The sequence below is a fragment of the Saccopteryx leptura genome, chromosome 6 (genome assembly GCF_036850995.1).
Source record: "Saccopteryx leptura isolate mSacLep1 chromosome 6, mSacLep1_pri_phased_curated, whole genome shotgun sequence".
Taxonomy (NCBI): Eukaryota; Metazoa; Chordata; class Mammalia; order Chiroptera; family Emballonuridae; genus Saccopteryx; species Saccopteryx leptura.
This window is the reverse complement of record NC_089508.1, coordinates 156,482,535-156,498,386: the sequence shown is the minus strand read 5'-3', so window position 1 is coordinate 156,498,386 and position 15,852 is coordinate 156,482,535. Positions and strand designations below refer to the sequence as shown.

Below are 15,852 nucleotides of genomic sequence, written 5' to 3'. Positions count from 1 at the left end.
TTTCTCTTTCTCTTCTCTCTAAAATCAATAAATCTAAAAAGGCCCTGGCTGCTTCGCTTAGTGGTACAGCATCAGCCTGGTGTGTGGGTGTCTCAGGTTCAATTTCCTGACAGGGCACACAGAAGCGACCATCTGCTTCTCCACCCCTACGCTTTGCTCCTTCCTCCTTCCTCTTCCACAGCTATAGCTTGACTAGTTTGAGCGCATCAACTCCCGGGCGCTGAGGATGGCTCCATGGAGCCTCAGCCTCAGGGACTAAAACTAGCTCAGTGGTGAGCATGGCCCCAGATGGGGGCTGCCAGCTGCATGCTGGTTAGAGGACATGTGGGAATTTATCTATCTATCCTCCTCTCACTTGGAAAAGAAGGAAAAAATATTTTAAAAAGAAAAGGTCAATTAATTTTATAAATTTCTAAAAAGGATTGTCCTTTGTGGAGTTTATAAAATATATATACTATCTTAAAAGATTTCATCATTTGTGAGAGCAGCATTAAAAACCTCTAAAGAGGCCCTGCCAGTTAGCTCAGTCAGTTAGAGAGTCATCCTGAAACACCAAGGTTGCACCAAAATTGGGGGTTCAATCCTCGGTCAGGGCACATATGGGAAGCAACCAATGAATGCACACTAAATGTAACAAATAAATGCTTTGCTCTCTCCCCCTTTTCCCCCTCTCTGTCTCTCTAAGAAACAAACAATAACAACAAAACTCTAAAGCAGTACACACTAAAAAAAACACCATAATCAACATTATTTAAAAATAAAATTATGAAGATAAAAATAATTTTTTTCAAAATATGGAACAAAATAGAATTCAGAGTTAATTTGAAGGTGTTATAAATTAATTAGAATGACTGTTTTAGTCGAGAGAACCACTAAAATAAAAAAAATCTATATCTCCTCAACTTGTTTACTCCAATTTGAAATTTTAAAGTTAAATGCTTATGAAAAGAGTATAAATTTATTTCTATATATGTATGCTATTTATGAATTCTAATTCAGGTCCAAGAGAAACTAAAATCAGTAAAGAGCATCAACCCCTAGTAGCTAAGTACAAAGGTGCTAACATTAATAGTCATTCTTTAAATCATTAAAATTTTTTTTATTATTATTTACTGATTTCAGAGAGAGAGGAAGGGAAGGAGAGAGAGAAAGAAACATCAATTTGTTTCACTTTTTTATGCATTCATTGGTTGTCTCTTATATGTGCCCTGACCAGGGATTGAACCCCCAACTTTGGTGCATCTGGCCTTAACAGTCATTTTAACACCAAATAGATTTAGTGGCTTCAGTAAAGTTGGTAACTTCTATCCAATTCTCAATATCACTATGATTTGATACAGAAAAACTTAGTAAAACTGTTTGCAGGACAAAAAAACCCCACATTATATGTGTGTATTTGCAATTTTATTTTATTTTAGAGAAAGGAAAAGAGAGAGAGAGAGAGAGAGAGAGAGAGAGGAAGAGAGGAAAAGAGGAAGAAAGGGAGGCAGAGAGAGAGAAAGAGATCAATTTGTTTTTCAACTTATTTATGCATTCATTGGTTGTTCTTATATGATCCCTGACCAAGATTGAACCCACAACCTTGGCATAGGGGGACAATGCTCTAATCAACTGAGCTAACCAGCCAGGGGCTCATGTGTATATTTTTAATTAGTTAAAATTTTAAATACTGTGGCAACCATTGGGACATTGCTTTATTATTTTGTTTTTCATTGTTAATACCATTCTTTTCAAACTACTCACAAGTCTTTTTTTCTCTTATGTACAATTCTAAAAAAGGAAATGCCAAAGAAAAATGGTAATTTACTGTATTTAGTAGTATTATATGGGCAATGGTTTGTCTCCTCTTTTTCTGTTTTCCTATTTCCACATCTTGCTGCAATGGTTTTATTACTGCTAAACTCAAATTTTTTACTTTACAAAATAGTATTTAAATTACAGTAATAAACACATTTTTAAAAATTCAGTGAGGGGAGAGGAGGCAGAGACAGACTCCCATATGTGCCCCGACTGGGATCCACCCTGCAAGCCCACTAGGGGGCGATGCTCTGCCCATCTGGGTGGTGCTCTGTTGCTCAGCAATTGAGCTCTTCTCAGCACCTGAGGTGGAGGCCATGGAGCCATCCTCAACACCCAGGGCCAACTTGCTCCAATCGAGCCATGGCTGCAAGAGGGGAAGAGAGAAAGACAAAGAGAAAGAGAGAGTAAGGGAGAGAAAGGGAGAGAGAAAAGCAAGAGGGAGAGGAGTGGAGAAGCAGATGAGCACTTCTCCTGTGTGCCCTGACCAGGAATTGAATCCAGGAATACAAACACCGGGCCCACACTCTACCACTGAGCAAACTGGCCAGGGCTAATAAACACATTTTAAAGTTAAAGATGAGGACAATAGTTTAAAATATTTTATTTATATAAAATTTCAAAATGCTTGTATATTTAACTTTTTATTTAGACACCTAAATATTTGCTAATATTAACAATAACAGTGGCAATCAAAATACAAAATACTGCTTCCATGGAAAAGAGCAAATATATTAAAGAATAGTTCTAACATCATATCCAGAAAAGCAAGAAATCTCTTCTCACCTCTCTCCTAATAAGCACCTAACTTTATAAGCACAGCAATAAAAAAATTAATAGCAGTGCTTCCCAAATGTTAGTCCACAGCCCAGCATACAGAGGACAGTGGAATTGTGAGAAACTTTCTTAAAATTCTAAATTTCTGAAGGCCAATCCTAAGCAAAACAACTCAATTTCTAGAAAAATATGATATGGAGGCACAGTTTTCAGAAAATATTCATCCTTCTACCCTAGGTCAAAACTTCAGGACTTGATTTTGTTTTGCCATGCTTACCTTCTTGGTTGATAGCTGAATTAAATGAGGGCTGGGGCACAGTCCTATGTGATGATTTCTGAGCAGTGAGGGCCCTCACTGGAGGTGGTCCTCCTGTTGGAAGGGGCCCAAGAGGAGCTCCTGGTTGAAAAGTAGTAAACAGAGGTGGATTCATTATGGAGGGTGCAGAACCTATGGAAACATTGATTTTTTTATGTTACTAAAGAATTTAAAACAAAGGCCAAAACAGCCTTTTACCAAATCTGAGTTCCTTTGAAACTTACATTTATAATTATAACCACCAAAAAATTACCAGAAATGTTAATTTCCCAAATTTATGATTTAATTTATATGCATACTTTACACATTTCCAAGTCTTGCCTACAATGCTTCTTATCTGTCAATTATTAAAGCAGTGTAAGTAAAAACGCAGCATCAAATCACTTATAGGACTGATACAGTGCCCTAATTATTAATTTTTCATTAACTGGTCCCAGAATTTCAACAGGCCATGTCAAATATTCAGTAGAAATTAACATAAATAAAATTTTATTAATGGCCTATTAACATCAATTGGGTTTCCAGTTAGCTTTGTAAAACTACAAAGTATTGTAATTACTCTAAATTCTTCAAGTTTTATTTCATTTTGCTTCATTTTTATTGGTGGTATAACCTGATAAAAATGAGATAGTAGATTTGTACACTGTTCAATAGCTAATAACAATGAAAAGTGGTTTACTTTCAATAATGGTTTATATACTATATTAAGAATACTCCCTAAGCTTAAAAACCAGGAAATGATCCAAAGTTTATGCATATGCCTTATAAAATACTGCTATACAAGAGGTATAAAAGTACCTATCAAACTAAACTAAGAACAACATGGTATTTGCCCTTGTATCTATCTACCAGTATTCTCACTGCCTCAATTTCACTAATTTTCTATTAGGACAATTAAGTTCTGGCTAGTGTAAAAACATTATCAGTTACTCTTGAGGAAATTCTTCTATGTGATATCAAAAGTTCCAAAAACCACAACGACCTGCTCATTCCAGTCAACAATATTGCTGCCACCTTCTCATTTGCCAAAGAGAAGGAACAAAGTCTACAAAGTAGATAAAATACTACTGATAACTATATGATATAATTTTTCATCCCAAGGCTCTTTTTATCCTCTGAATATTTAAGTGAAATAGGTAATAAACTTTATTTATAATACATTCTAATCCTGTATTTTTTAAAACTAAAGGAATAAAGATTCTAGCCAAGTATGAAAATTTTCAATATTGTTCTTCAACAGTGTTCAAATCTTCTAGGGCCTAATTGAAAATTTTTTTGTTTTACTAAACCTTATAGCTCCCAACAAGACTAATCAGTGCCCTGCTGACAAAAGTGAAGACAAAGATTACTACCATGTAACTTCCTTATCAAAGAAGCACCCACACATATCTTTGGCAACACAGACAAGTCAAAAGAACAAAAGGGCAAGGTACAGTACCAACTCAGCATGAACAAGAATGTATGACACATCTGGCCACAAAATGTAACAACCTAATGTTTAATAACATAGAAATGAACTTATTAGAGATTTTTCACAGCTTTAAAAATAATTTTTTTTTTTTTTTTGTATTTTTCTGAAGCTGGAAACCGGGAGAGACAGTCAGACAGACTCCCGCATGCGCCTGACCGGGATCCACCCGGCACGCCCACCAGGGGCTACGCTCTGCCCACCAGGGGGCGATGCTCTGCCCCTTCGGGGCATCGCTCTGCCGCGACCAGAGCCACTCTAGCGCCTGGGGCAGAGGCCAAGGAGCCATCCCCAGCGCCTGGGCCATCTTTGCTCCAATGGAGCCTTGGCTGCGGGAGGGGAAGAGAGAGACAGAGAGGAAGGAGGGGGGGTGGAGAAGCAAATGGGCGCTTCTCCTATGTGCCCTGGCCGGGAATCAAACCCGGGTCCCCCGCACGCTAGGCCGACGCTCTACCGCTGAGCCAACCGGCCAGGGCCAAGAATTATTTTTTAATCCAAATATATGCTATATTTCATAGGATAGACGTTATTTTTTCAAGCTGCATAGTTTTTATCAACACTAATAACGAGAATTTTAGAATCTGCCTTCTAAGATCTCTAAAGTTAACGTAGGATGCTAACAGGTAGCCTATTAAAAAAAAAAGAGAGCCTGACCAGGTGGTGGTGCAGTGGATAGAGTGTCGGACTGGGACACAGAGGATCCAGATTCGAGACCCCGAGGTCGCCAGCTTGACCAAGGGGTCACTCGCTCTGCTGTAGCCCCACCAGTCAAGGCACATATGAGAAAGCAATCAATGAACAACTAAGGTGCTGCAACGAAGAATTGATGCTTCTCATCTCTTTCTTTTCCTGTCTGTCTGTCCCTATCTGTTCCCCTCTCTGACTCTGTCTCTGTCACACACACAAACACACACACACACACACACACACACACACACAAAGAGAACTTTAATATGTGGACTAGAAACTCAGTATAACTTAGATACAGTTTTGAAATCAATCAGGCATCAATGGTGGGTTGAAAAAACAGAGAAAATGAGCAATTTTTTTAGAGGTTTCATATGCAAAAGAGAAGGGCAGTCATACATTTATTTTAGGTTCATTTTATTAGTTAATATATCTTTCTCCTTCTTTTACATAGAACCCTTCATAAACTGACATTTGCTTATATCTCCTTAGTTTTTTTAAATTTTATTTTTTCAGGCTTGTCCATTTTTTTTTAATTTTTATTTTTTTACAGGGTCAGAGAGAGAGTCAGAGAGAAGAATAGATAGGGACAGACAGACAGGAACGGAGAGAGATGAGAAGCATCAATTATCAGTTTTTTGTTGTGACACCTTAGTTGTTCATTGATTGCTTTCTCATATGTGCCTTGACCGTGGGCCTTCAGCAGACCGAGTAACCCCTTGCTTGAGCCAGCGACCTTGGGTCCAAGCTGGTGAGCTTTTTTTTTGCTCAAGCCAGATAAGCCCACGCTCAAGCTGGTGACCTCAGGGTCTCGAACCTAAGTCCTTCTGCATCCCAGTCCGACATTCTATCTACTGTGCCACCGCCTGGTCAGGCAAATTTTTTTTTAAATTTGAGATTAAGTGAGTAAGAGACAAGAGGGAAGAGACTGAGAAGCATTAACTCGTAGTTGCTTTCACTTTAGTTGTACATTGAGCTTTTCATATATCCCTGGACTAGGGCATGCCAGTGTTCCCTTGTTCAAGTCAGTGACCTTGGACTTTTCATACCAGCGACCTTTTGGGATCTTCATACCAGTGACCTTTTGGGCTCAAGCTGGTGAGCTTTTGGGGTCATGTAGACAATTCCCCTGCTCAAGCTGGCTAGCCCACACTCAGCCAGCAACCTTGGGGTTTCAACTCTGTGATCTCAGCACTCCAGGTTAACACTTTATCCACTGTACCACCACATGTCAGGCAACACTTGCTTTTATCTCTTTTACCACATATATGCTGTAGTCCAGGTACTCTATCTGAAGGCTTCTGCTATAGCCCCAAAATATTTCGTATTATTGATCACGTGCTTTTAAACAAGAAACTACACCTACTCTTAAAATAGTATTTTCATAATACCTATTTCTGGTGGCTTTGGGTAAATTATTCAAGCCTCAGAATTCCACTTATAAAAGAGACTGTTGCGAAAATTAAGATAACATATATAAAAGTGTGGTGAAGTGCTGGAAAATAATAAATATTTTAAATGATTGGTACTTACTCGTGGTGTCAAATAAATAATAAAAGTAACTAGGAGAATTTTGGTTCTAACAAGTGTGGGACAACAGATTTCCACAAAGAAAATAAGTTTCTAAAAATAGCTTTAATCTTTACAAGACCAAAATGCATTCACCAGGGCCAATAGCTGGTCAAGAAACTAAGAAAAATAAGTAGTGTCAGCAGTTAACAAACTACAAGCTTGATGGCGTGTATATAGTACACAGATGAATAAATACACGTGACTATAAAAAGATAACCATTGATATTATTATTTCACTTGAATACTCACACTAGTTCATTTCCTTGAGGATGTCTGCTGAGCAGAATAAACCTGCAGACCCCAATACAGAATTTTATTTTTATTTTTATTGCATTTTTCTGAAGCTGGAAACGGGGAGAGACAGTCAGACAGACTCCCGCATACGCCCGACCGGGATCCACCCGGCACGCCCACCAGGGGGCGACGCTCTGCCCACTATGGGGCGATGCTCTGCCCCTCCGGGCATCGCTCTGCTGCAACCAGAGCCACTCCAGCGCCTGGGGCAGAGGCCAAGGAGCCATCCCCAGCGCCCGGGCCATCCTTGCTCCAATGGAGCCTCGCTGCGGGAGGGGAAGAGAGAGACAGAGAGGAAGGAGAGGGGGAGGGGTGGCGAAGCAGATGGACGCCTCTCCTGTGTGCCCTGGCTGGGAATCGAACCCGGGACCTCCGCACGCCAGGCCGACGCTCCACCACTGAGCCAACCGGCCAGGGCCCAATACAGGATTTTAAATGCTTTTCAAAGTAACTCTACACGTTGATAAGTGTATAACACAAATTTTAATAGTTAAATGAATCTATTTTTGAACCAGATATGAACAACACTAGGTTAAAAATAAAAAAGATTGGCCTAGCCAGCTGGCTCAGTGGACAAAGCATCAGTCTGGCATATGGATGTCCCAGGTTCAATTCCCACTCAGGGAACATAACAGAAGTGACCATCTGCTTATCTCCCCCTCCAATTCCCCCTTCTCTCCCTCTTCTTTCCCTCTTCCCCTCCTGCAGCCAGTGGCTCCATTGGTTCAAGCACTGGCCCGGGAGCTGAGGATAGCTCGGTTGGTCCAAGCAAGTCAGCCTCAGGCACTAAAAAAACAGCTCAGTTGATTTGAGCATCAGCCCCAGACACAGGTTGCAGTATGGATGTGCATGGGGGAGCCTGTCTCACTATCTCCCCTCCTCTCACTTAAAAATTAATTAATTAAAAGAGCAAATAGATTCCTTCCCAAACTGATGTACAGTTTCAACATAATCTCTTCTCAAAATCCCAGCTGTCTTTTTTTTTTTTAAATAAAAATGGACAAGTGATTCTAAAGTTTTTATGGAAAAGCAAGGGAATGGACCCAAAGCTGCCAAAACAATTTTGAAAAAGAAAAATTAATTTGGTAGAGTCACACTTTTCAAATTCAAAGCTCACTACAAAGCTACAGTAATCAAGATGTTTGGTAGTGGTATAAAGATAGGCATATGGCCTGACCTATAGTGGCGCAGTAGATAAAGTGTCAACCTGGAATGCTTAGGTCGCTGGTTCGAAACTCAGGGCTAGCCCAGTAAAGGCATATGTGAGAAGCAATCAATGAACAACTAAAGTGAAGCAACTCTACAAGTTGATGCTTCTCACTCTCTCTCCTTCTCTCTCTCTCAAAATCAATTTAAAAAAATAGGCATATAGATCAATGAAACAGAATTCAAATTCCAGAAAGAAACCCTTACCTTTATGATCAAATGATTTTCTACAAGGGTGTCAAGATAATTCAATGGAAGAAAGACTAGTCTATCAAAGAGTCCTGGGACAACTGTATATCACATGCACAAGAATAAAGTTGAACCCCTACCTAACACCATACACAAAAATTAATTCAAACTTGATCAAAGATCTAAATGTAGGGGTTAAAACTATAAAACTCTTAGAAGAAAACAGATGTAAATCTCTATCTACTGCTTTTTTTATTTTAGCATTTTTAATTGAATTTATTGGGGTGATACTGGTTCATGTCCACCGCTTTCTGACCACAGTTGTGCTCAATAACATCCTCACTCCAAAAGTATTATCTGTTTTGACATTTGGGATACTACAGTTTCTGGGGCTAAAAACTGACTATGCCATAAGAAAAAGATAACCCAAGCCTCAGATCAAGATCAAAGAGAGCCTGACCAGGTGGTGGTGCAGTGGATAGAGCGTCGGACTGGGATTCGGAGGGCCCAGGTTTGAGACCCTGAGGTCGCCAGCTTGAGTGCGGGCTCATCTGGTTTGAACAAAGCTCACCAGCTTGGACCCAAGGTCGCTGGCTCAAGCAAGGGTTTACTCAGTCTGCTGCAGCCCCACAGTCAAGGCACATATGAGAAAGTAATCAATGAACAACTAAAGTGTCGCAACAAAAAACTGATGATTGATGCTTCTCATCTCTCTCTGTTCATGTCTGTCTATCCCTCTCTCTGACTCTCTCTGTCTCTGTAAAAAAACAACAACAACAAAAAAAAAACCAAAAAGAGACCACAGGGATTGAGCTTCCCTAGAATATAAAACAGAACGCAGCTAGTAAAAGTAATGGCCAGTCCTTACAGAAGTGGTTCTATACGCGTACTTGAATCCCTGTGATATCATGGATCACTCAAAATATACAGAGGATAAAACGCAAAGCAGAAACAACCCATCATTTTAAGTTAACTTACAGTTTAGAGAAGTAACTTATTTAAACATTAACAATGGTTTAAAAAATCAATAGTTGCATGACTTGTGGTGGCGCAGTGGATAAAGCATCAACCTAGAACACTGAGGTCACCAGTTCAAACCCCTGGGTTTGCCTGGTTAAGGCACATATGGGAGTTGATACTTCCTGCTCCTCCCTCCCTTCTCTCTTTCTCCTCTCTCTAAAATAAATAAAAATCTTAAAAATCAATAGTCTTCCATATGGTTTTAGGCTTGAAATATTAATTCAAACATCTATATAAGCAAGTTCCCATTTCTATATTTTAAAGAAATCTACCTGATTTTATGAAGTTGTTTTGAAGTGAAGGATCTCCAGAAGAAACATACTGATGACTTGTCAAATTTGTATTCCCAGACATAGTTGGTCCAGATGATACATTAGGACAATCATTTGTCTGTGATCCTGCAGATGGATAGTTATATTGCCAATTCAAAGGTGGTGGTATGTTGGCTCCAGGATGAAAGCTACCAGAAGGCATCGGTATAGCAGCTGAGTTGTGAGAAGTATGTTGTGGCATTCGGGGAACAGGACCACTATGGAGCGAAGATGTCACTGGAGTAGAAGCCACAGGTGGTCTATGAAGAGTCTGCCCAGGTCCCTGATAACTACTTAATGGAGACACAGTCTGAGGACCACCATAGTTAGATTGTCCAGAGACTGGATTCAAAGTTTTTGCTGGTATTAGATGAGGGTAGGATCCTGGAAGCTGAGAATTATATCCTTGTGAAGACATCAGTGCATTTTGGATAGGACCTTCCAATAATAAGAAGAAAGGTCAGTCTTGCAAATAAATAAAACAATACTTTAAAAAATACAATAAAACATACAGTATACTTACCACTCAACAATAAAGAGACAACTCAATTTTAAAATGAGCAAAGGATTTAAATAGATCTTCAACTACATTTCAAAAGAGATATACAAATAAATAGCCAGTAAACACAAGCAAAAAACTCAACATTAGTCATTAGAGAAATACAAATCAAAACCACAATGAGATACCACTCACACCAACTAGGATGGCTAAAATGAAAAAGATGGAAAATAATAAGTGTTGCCAAGGATGCACAGAAACTGGAACCCTCATTCATTGCTAGTGAAAACATAAAATAGTGCAACTACACTGGAAAACAGTTCGGCAGTTCCTCAAAATGTTAAACACAGTTATCATAGAATCTGGCAATTCTACTACTATTCTGCAAAAAAATTTGTATATGACTATCATAACATCATTATTAGTAATAGCCAAGAAATGGAAACACCCAAGTGCCCATCAACTAATGAGTAGGTAAACAAAACAGTTATATCCAGACAATAGAATTTTTTGTTTTTTCTTCTTGTGATATTTTGGAACAATGGAATATTATTTGGTCATAATAAGAAATGATGTAATGACAACATGCTACAACATAAGTAAACCTTCAAAACATCATGCTAAGTGAAAATACTAGTCACAAAGGACCATCCATTATATGATCCATTTACATGAAATATCCAAAATAGAAATGTCCAAAAACACAGACATATATTTGAGGTTGCAGTGGAAGGAGAAGGAAGAGGAGTGGGAGAAAGAAGTGGAAAAAGAAGAAGAGGAGGAGGAGGAGGAGGAAGAGGAAGGGAGGAAGGAAGAGGAGGAGGAAGAGGAAGAGGAAGAGGAAGAGGAAGGGAAGGGGGAAGGAGAGGAAGGGGAGGGGAAGGAGGAGGGAGGGGAAGGAGGAGGAAAAGGAGAGGGAAGAGGAGGAAGGAATGGAAAGTGACTACTAATGGGTATGGAGTTTCTTTTTGGGGTGACTAAAATATTCTAGCCCTGGCTAGATGGCTCATTGGTTAGAGTGTTGTCTGGAAGCACAGAAGTTGCCAGTTCAATTCCTGGTTAGGGCACAAATAGGGACAGATTGATGTTCCTGTCTCTCTCTTTCTCTTTCCCCCTTCTTCTCTCTAAAAAATCAAAGTAATTAAAAAAAATATTCCAAAATTTATTGTAGTGATGGTTGCAAAACTCTGAATACACTAAAAATCATTGAATTGTACACTTTAAAGCTGTTACAAAAGATTAATCCCTAACCCTAGCAAGTGGCTCATTAGATAGAGTGTGTAGTCCTGCCACACTGAGATCACAGGTTTAATCTCTAGTCAGGGCATGCAGTAGAAGCAATCAATGAGTACACAACTAAATGAAACAACTAAGTAGAACAGTAAGTTATGTTTTTTTCTCTCCCCCCACCAAATCAATGGAAAACTTTTAAAAAATCAATCCTTGGAATCATCCCTCTACTCAGAAATATACTATCATTTCTGACCATAAAATTAGACAATAAAAGAAAATATGATGAATATTTTTTAAAAATGGCACTCATACAAACTTTAAAAAAAGCCTTTGCCTGAACTGTGATGGCACAGTGGATAAAGTATAAACCTGGAATGCTGAATTCGCTGTTTTGAAACCTTGGGCTTGCCTGGTCAAGGCACATATGAGAAGCAACTACCAGGAGTTGATGCTTCTTGCTTCTCCCTCTGCCTTTCTCTTTCTCTATTCTCTCTCTAAAAAGTCAATAAAATCTTTTAAAGTTCTTTTGGACTTTTACACTTAAAAGATATAAAAAGAAAATATCTTAAGCCCTGGCCGGTTGGCTCAGTGGTAGAGCATCGGCCTGGCATGCAGGAGTCCTGGGTTTGATTCCCGGCCAGGGCACACAGGAGAGGCGCCCATCTGCTTCTCCACCCCTCCCCTCTCCTTCCTCTCTGTCTCTCTCTTCACCTCCCGCAGCCAAGGTTCCATTGGAGCAAAGTTGGCCAGGGCGCTGAAGATGACTCCATGGCCTCCACCTCAGTCACTAGAATGGCCCTGGTTGCAACAGAGCAACGCCCCAGATGGGCAGAGCATCGCCCCCTGGTGGGCATGCCGGGTGGATCCTGGTCAGGCGCATGCAGGAGTCTGTCTGACTGCCTCCCCGTTTCCAACTTCAGAAAAATCCAAAAAATAAATAAATAAATAAAAATCTTCCATTCATACCTCCTCAGACCATGCAACCAATGTACAAATTCACTAATGTCATCAGATTAAATTGAATCCTTTCATAATTATACAATGTTTACAAACATGCATTAGCCCATGTGTATGTAGAGACAGGTAAGTTGGGAGGCCTACAAAAGCATATATTAATATACAGTATGAATTGGAGGGAGTTAGTCTATATACATTGCTCTCCAAAACAAAAAACATAGGTATCCTTTTGGGACAAAAGAAATAGATCCAAATGTGTTAGCTGCAGCATTGTTTATAATAATAAAAAATTGGAAACAAATGAAATATCCATCAATAGGAGATTAAATAAATTGTAGATTAGTCACACAATAGACTGTTGATAAAACAAAGAGCCCTGGCCAGGTAGCTCAGTTGGTTAGAGTATCATCCTGATACCCAGGGCTAGTTTATTATAGTGATGGTTGTAATGCAGCCTTTACAAAGAGAAAAAAATGACAGGATGTCCTCACAGACAAACAGAGCCTTTGGACTGTTTGTTAGTAAGTTATAGCCCTCATGTAAGGGAAAAAGATCCACAAATATTTATGATCAAGGAAGAAAAAAGTGGGCCCTGGCTGGTTAGCTCAATTGGTTAGAGCATTGTCTACATACACCAAGGTTGTGGGTTTGATCCTTGGTGGGGCACATACAAGAATCCACCAATGAATGCATAAATAAGTAGAACAAACAAATTGATGGTTCTCTCACTCTCTCTCTCTCTCTTTCTCTTCCCCCTCCTTCCTTTCTCTCTAATAATTAATAAAAATAAATAAGATGAATAAACAAGATATACATCTACCAACAGGGATAAATCACAAAAAAAGTATTAAGAGAAGAAAGATAACTGTGATACCTTTCTTATAAATCTTTCTATTATGAAAAATTTCAGACATACACAAAAGTGTAAGACCCCTCCCTTTATGCAGTCTCCCACAAAAAACTGAAATATTTCTGACCGGTGGTAGCTCAGTAGATAGACCACTGACCTAGGACAATGAGATCCCAGGTTTGAAACCCCAAGGTCACCAGCTTGAGCAAGGGCTCATCTGGCTTAAGTGCAGGGTCTCTGGCTTGAGCGTGGGATCACTGACATGATCTCATGGTAACTGGTGTGAGCCCAAGTTCGCTGGCTTGAGCAAGGGATCATTGGCTCAGAAGGAGCCCCTGATTAAGGCACATATGAGAAGCAATGAATGAACAACTAAAGTGCCACAACTAGGAGTTGATGCTTCTCATATCTCTCCCTTTCTGTCCCTGTCTCTGGTTCTCTCTCTCTCTAAAAAAATAAAAAATAATTTTTTAAATTGAAATGTTGAATGAAATTACATTTGATTTATATATTAATTTTGGATTGTTGACATTTTTACAATAGAACACTTTTCCCATTCAGACATATGGTATATCTCTCCATTTATTAAAAACTTATTTTATGCCCTGGCCGGTTGGCTCAGCGGTAGAGCGTCGGCCTAGCGTGCGGAGGACCCGGGTTCAATTCCCGGCCAGGGCACACAGGAGAAGCTCCCATTTGCTTCTCCACCCCTCCGCCGCGCTTTCCCTCTCTGTCTCTCTCTTCCCCTCCCGCAGCCAAGGCTCCATTGGAGCAAAGATGGCCCGGGCGCTGGGGATGGCTCTGTGGCCTCTGCCTCAGGCGCTAGAGTGGCTCTGGTCGCACCATGGCGACGCCCAGGAGGGGCAGAGCATCGCCGCCTGGTGGGCAGAGCGTCGCCCCTGGTGGGCGTGCCGGGTGGATCCTGGTCGGGCGCATGCGGGAGTCTGTCTGACTGTCTCTCCCTGTTTCCAGCTTCAGAAAAATGAAAAAAAAAAAAAAAAGAAAACAAAACAAACAAAAAAAATAAATTAAAGAGCACAGACTAGAACAACTGAGATCAAATTCTGGCCTTGAAATTTAGTAATTGTCCTTGAGCAAGATATTTAACCTTTATAGACCTCAGCTTCATCTATAGAATGGGAATAGTAATAGTACCTAAACTACAGTGTTGATGTGTATGGTAGGCAGAAAAATGACCCCCCAAATATGTCCACGTCCTTATCCTTAGAACCTATGATCTGTTAGTTTAATGGCAAAAAAAGGAATTCAGGCTGCCAATGGACTTACAATTGCTAATCAAATGACTTTGAGTGGGGAAGACAGGTAGGCCCAATGTAGTAACAAGGGTAAAAAAGGAAAGCAGGAGAATAAGGGTCAGTGACACTAGGTGAGAAAGACTTGAAAGGGCATTGCTGGCTTTGAAGACTATTTGGGGGCCATGAGCCAAGGAACAAATATAACCTCCAAAAGGTGGAAAAGATAAAAAACCATATTCTTTGCTATAGCCTCCAACTGGGAACATAGCCCTGATGACCTATTTCAGAGTTTGGACCTCCAGAACTATAGGATGGTTTAATTTGTGTTGTTTAAAGCCACTAAGTTTGTGGTAATTTGTTACAGCAACAGTAGAAAACTAATACAATGTGAATGAGATTTAGGTGAAATGTTTATAATGGTGTTTCTCATATAGTTAGTACTCAATAAATCAATGGTAGTCAACCTGGTCCCTACCGCCCACTAGTGGGCACTCCAGCTTTCATGGTAGGCGGTAGCGGAGCAACCAAAGTATAAATAAAAGATAGATTTAACTATAGTAAGTTGTTTATTATAAAGATTTATTCTGCCAAACTTAACAAAAATCCAACATAAAGTACTTGGTAAGTTATTATTATATGCTTTAACTTGCTGTAACTCTGCTTTATAAATTTTATAAAGTAAAGTTACTTCCCTACTTTATAAATCACCATTACTGTGGAACTGGTAGGTGGCTAGAAAATTTTACTACTAACAGAGATACAAAAGTGGGCGGTAGGTATAAGAAGGTTGACTACCCCTACAATAAATGTTTGCTACTGCCATCATCTAAGAAACATGTATTTGTGTTCTTAACCAATTGCAACACTCATTGATATTTCTGTTACCAGTAAACCAAATTATTTAATCTGAACTAATCTTTTTTTCCTAGTCTTTCATTTAGTTAAAGACTGATCCTATATTTAGGCTAATTGTTCACTTTATTACAAACGATTAAGGAACCTTCTATTATTCCGATTGAAAAAACATTTCAGCCTGTCCAGGCAGTGGCGCAGTGGATGGAGCGTTGGACTGGGATGCAGAGGACCAGGTTCGAGTCCCCGAGGTCACCAGCTTGAGCGCAGGCTCATCTGGTTTGAGCAAAAGCTCACCAGCCTGGACCCAAGGTCGCTGGCTCGAGCAAGGGGTTACTCGGTCTGCTGTAGCCCCGTGGTCAGGGCAAATATGAGAAAGCAATCAATGAACAACTAAGGTGTCGCAATGAAAAACTAATGATTGATGCTTCTCCTCTCTCTCTGTTCCTGTCTGTCTGTCCCTATCTATCCCTCTCTCTGTCTCTGTAAAAAAAAAAAGAAAAGAAAAAACACATTTTACTAAATATCTCCTGAGACAGAGGTGAGATAAATCCACTCTATCTACTGC

The 15,852-nt window shown here is 39.8% G+C and overlaps 1 protein-coding gene across 3 annotated transcripts in view; it reads right to left on the bottom strand.

The window, feature by feature from the left end:
* SEC24A (SEC24 homolog A, COPII coat complex component) overlaps positions 1-15,852 on the bottom strand; it is an 87,082-nt gene that overhangs the window by 64,726 nt on the left and 6,504 nt on the right. Inside the window, exons 2-3 of one of the 3 annotated variants that reach the window (XM_066387976.1) lie at positions 9,599-10,075; positions 2,852-3,022 (exon numbers count right to left, since the gene is read on the bottom strand). In XM_066387976.1, the coding sequence (XP_066244073.1) occupies positions 2,852-3,022; positions 9,599-10,075 (648 nt within the window). The remainder of the gene's footprint in view (positions 1-2,851; positions 3,023-9,598; positions 10,076-15,852) is intronic. The other 2 variants (XM_066387977.1, XM_066387979.1) reach the window with 2 other exon arrangements.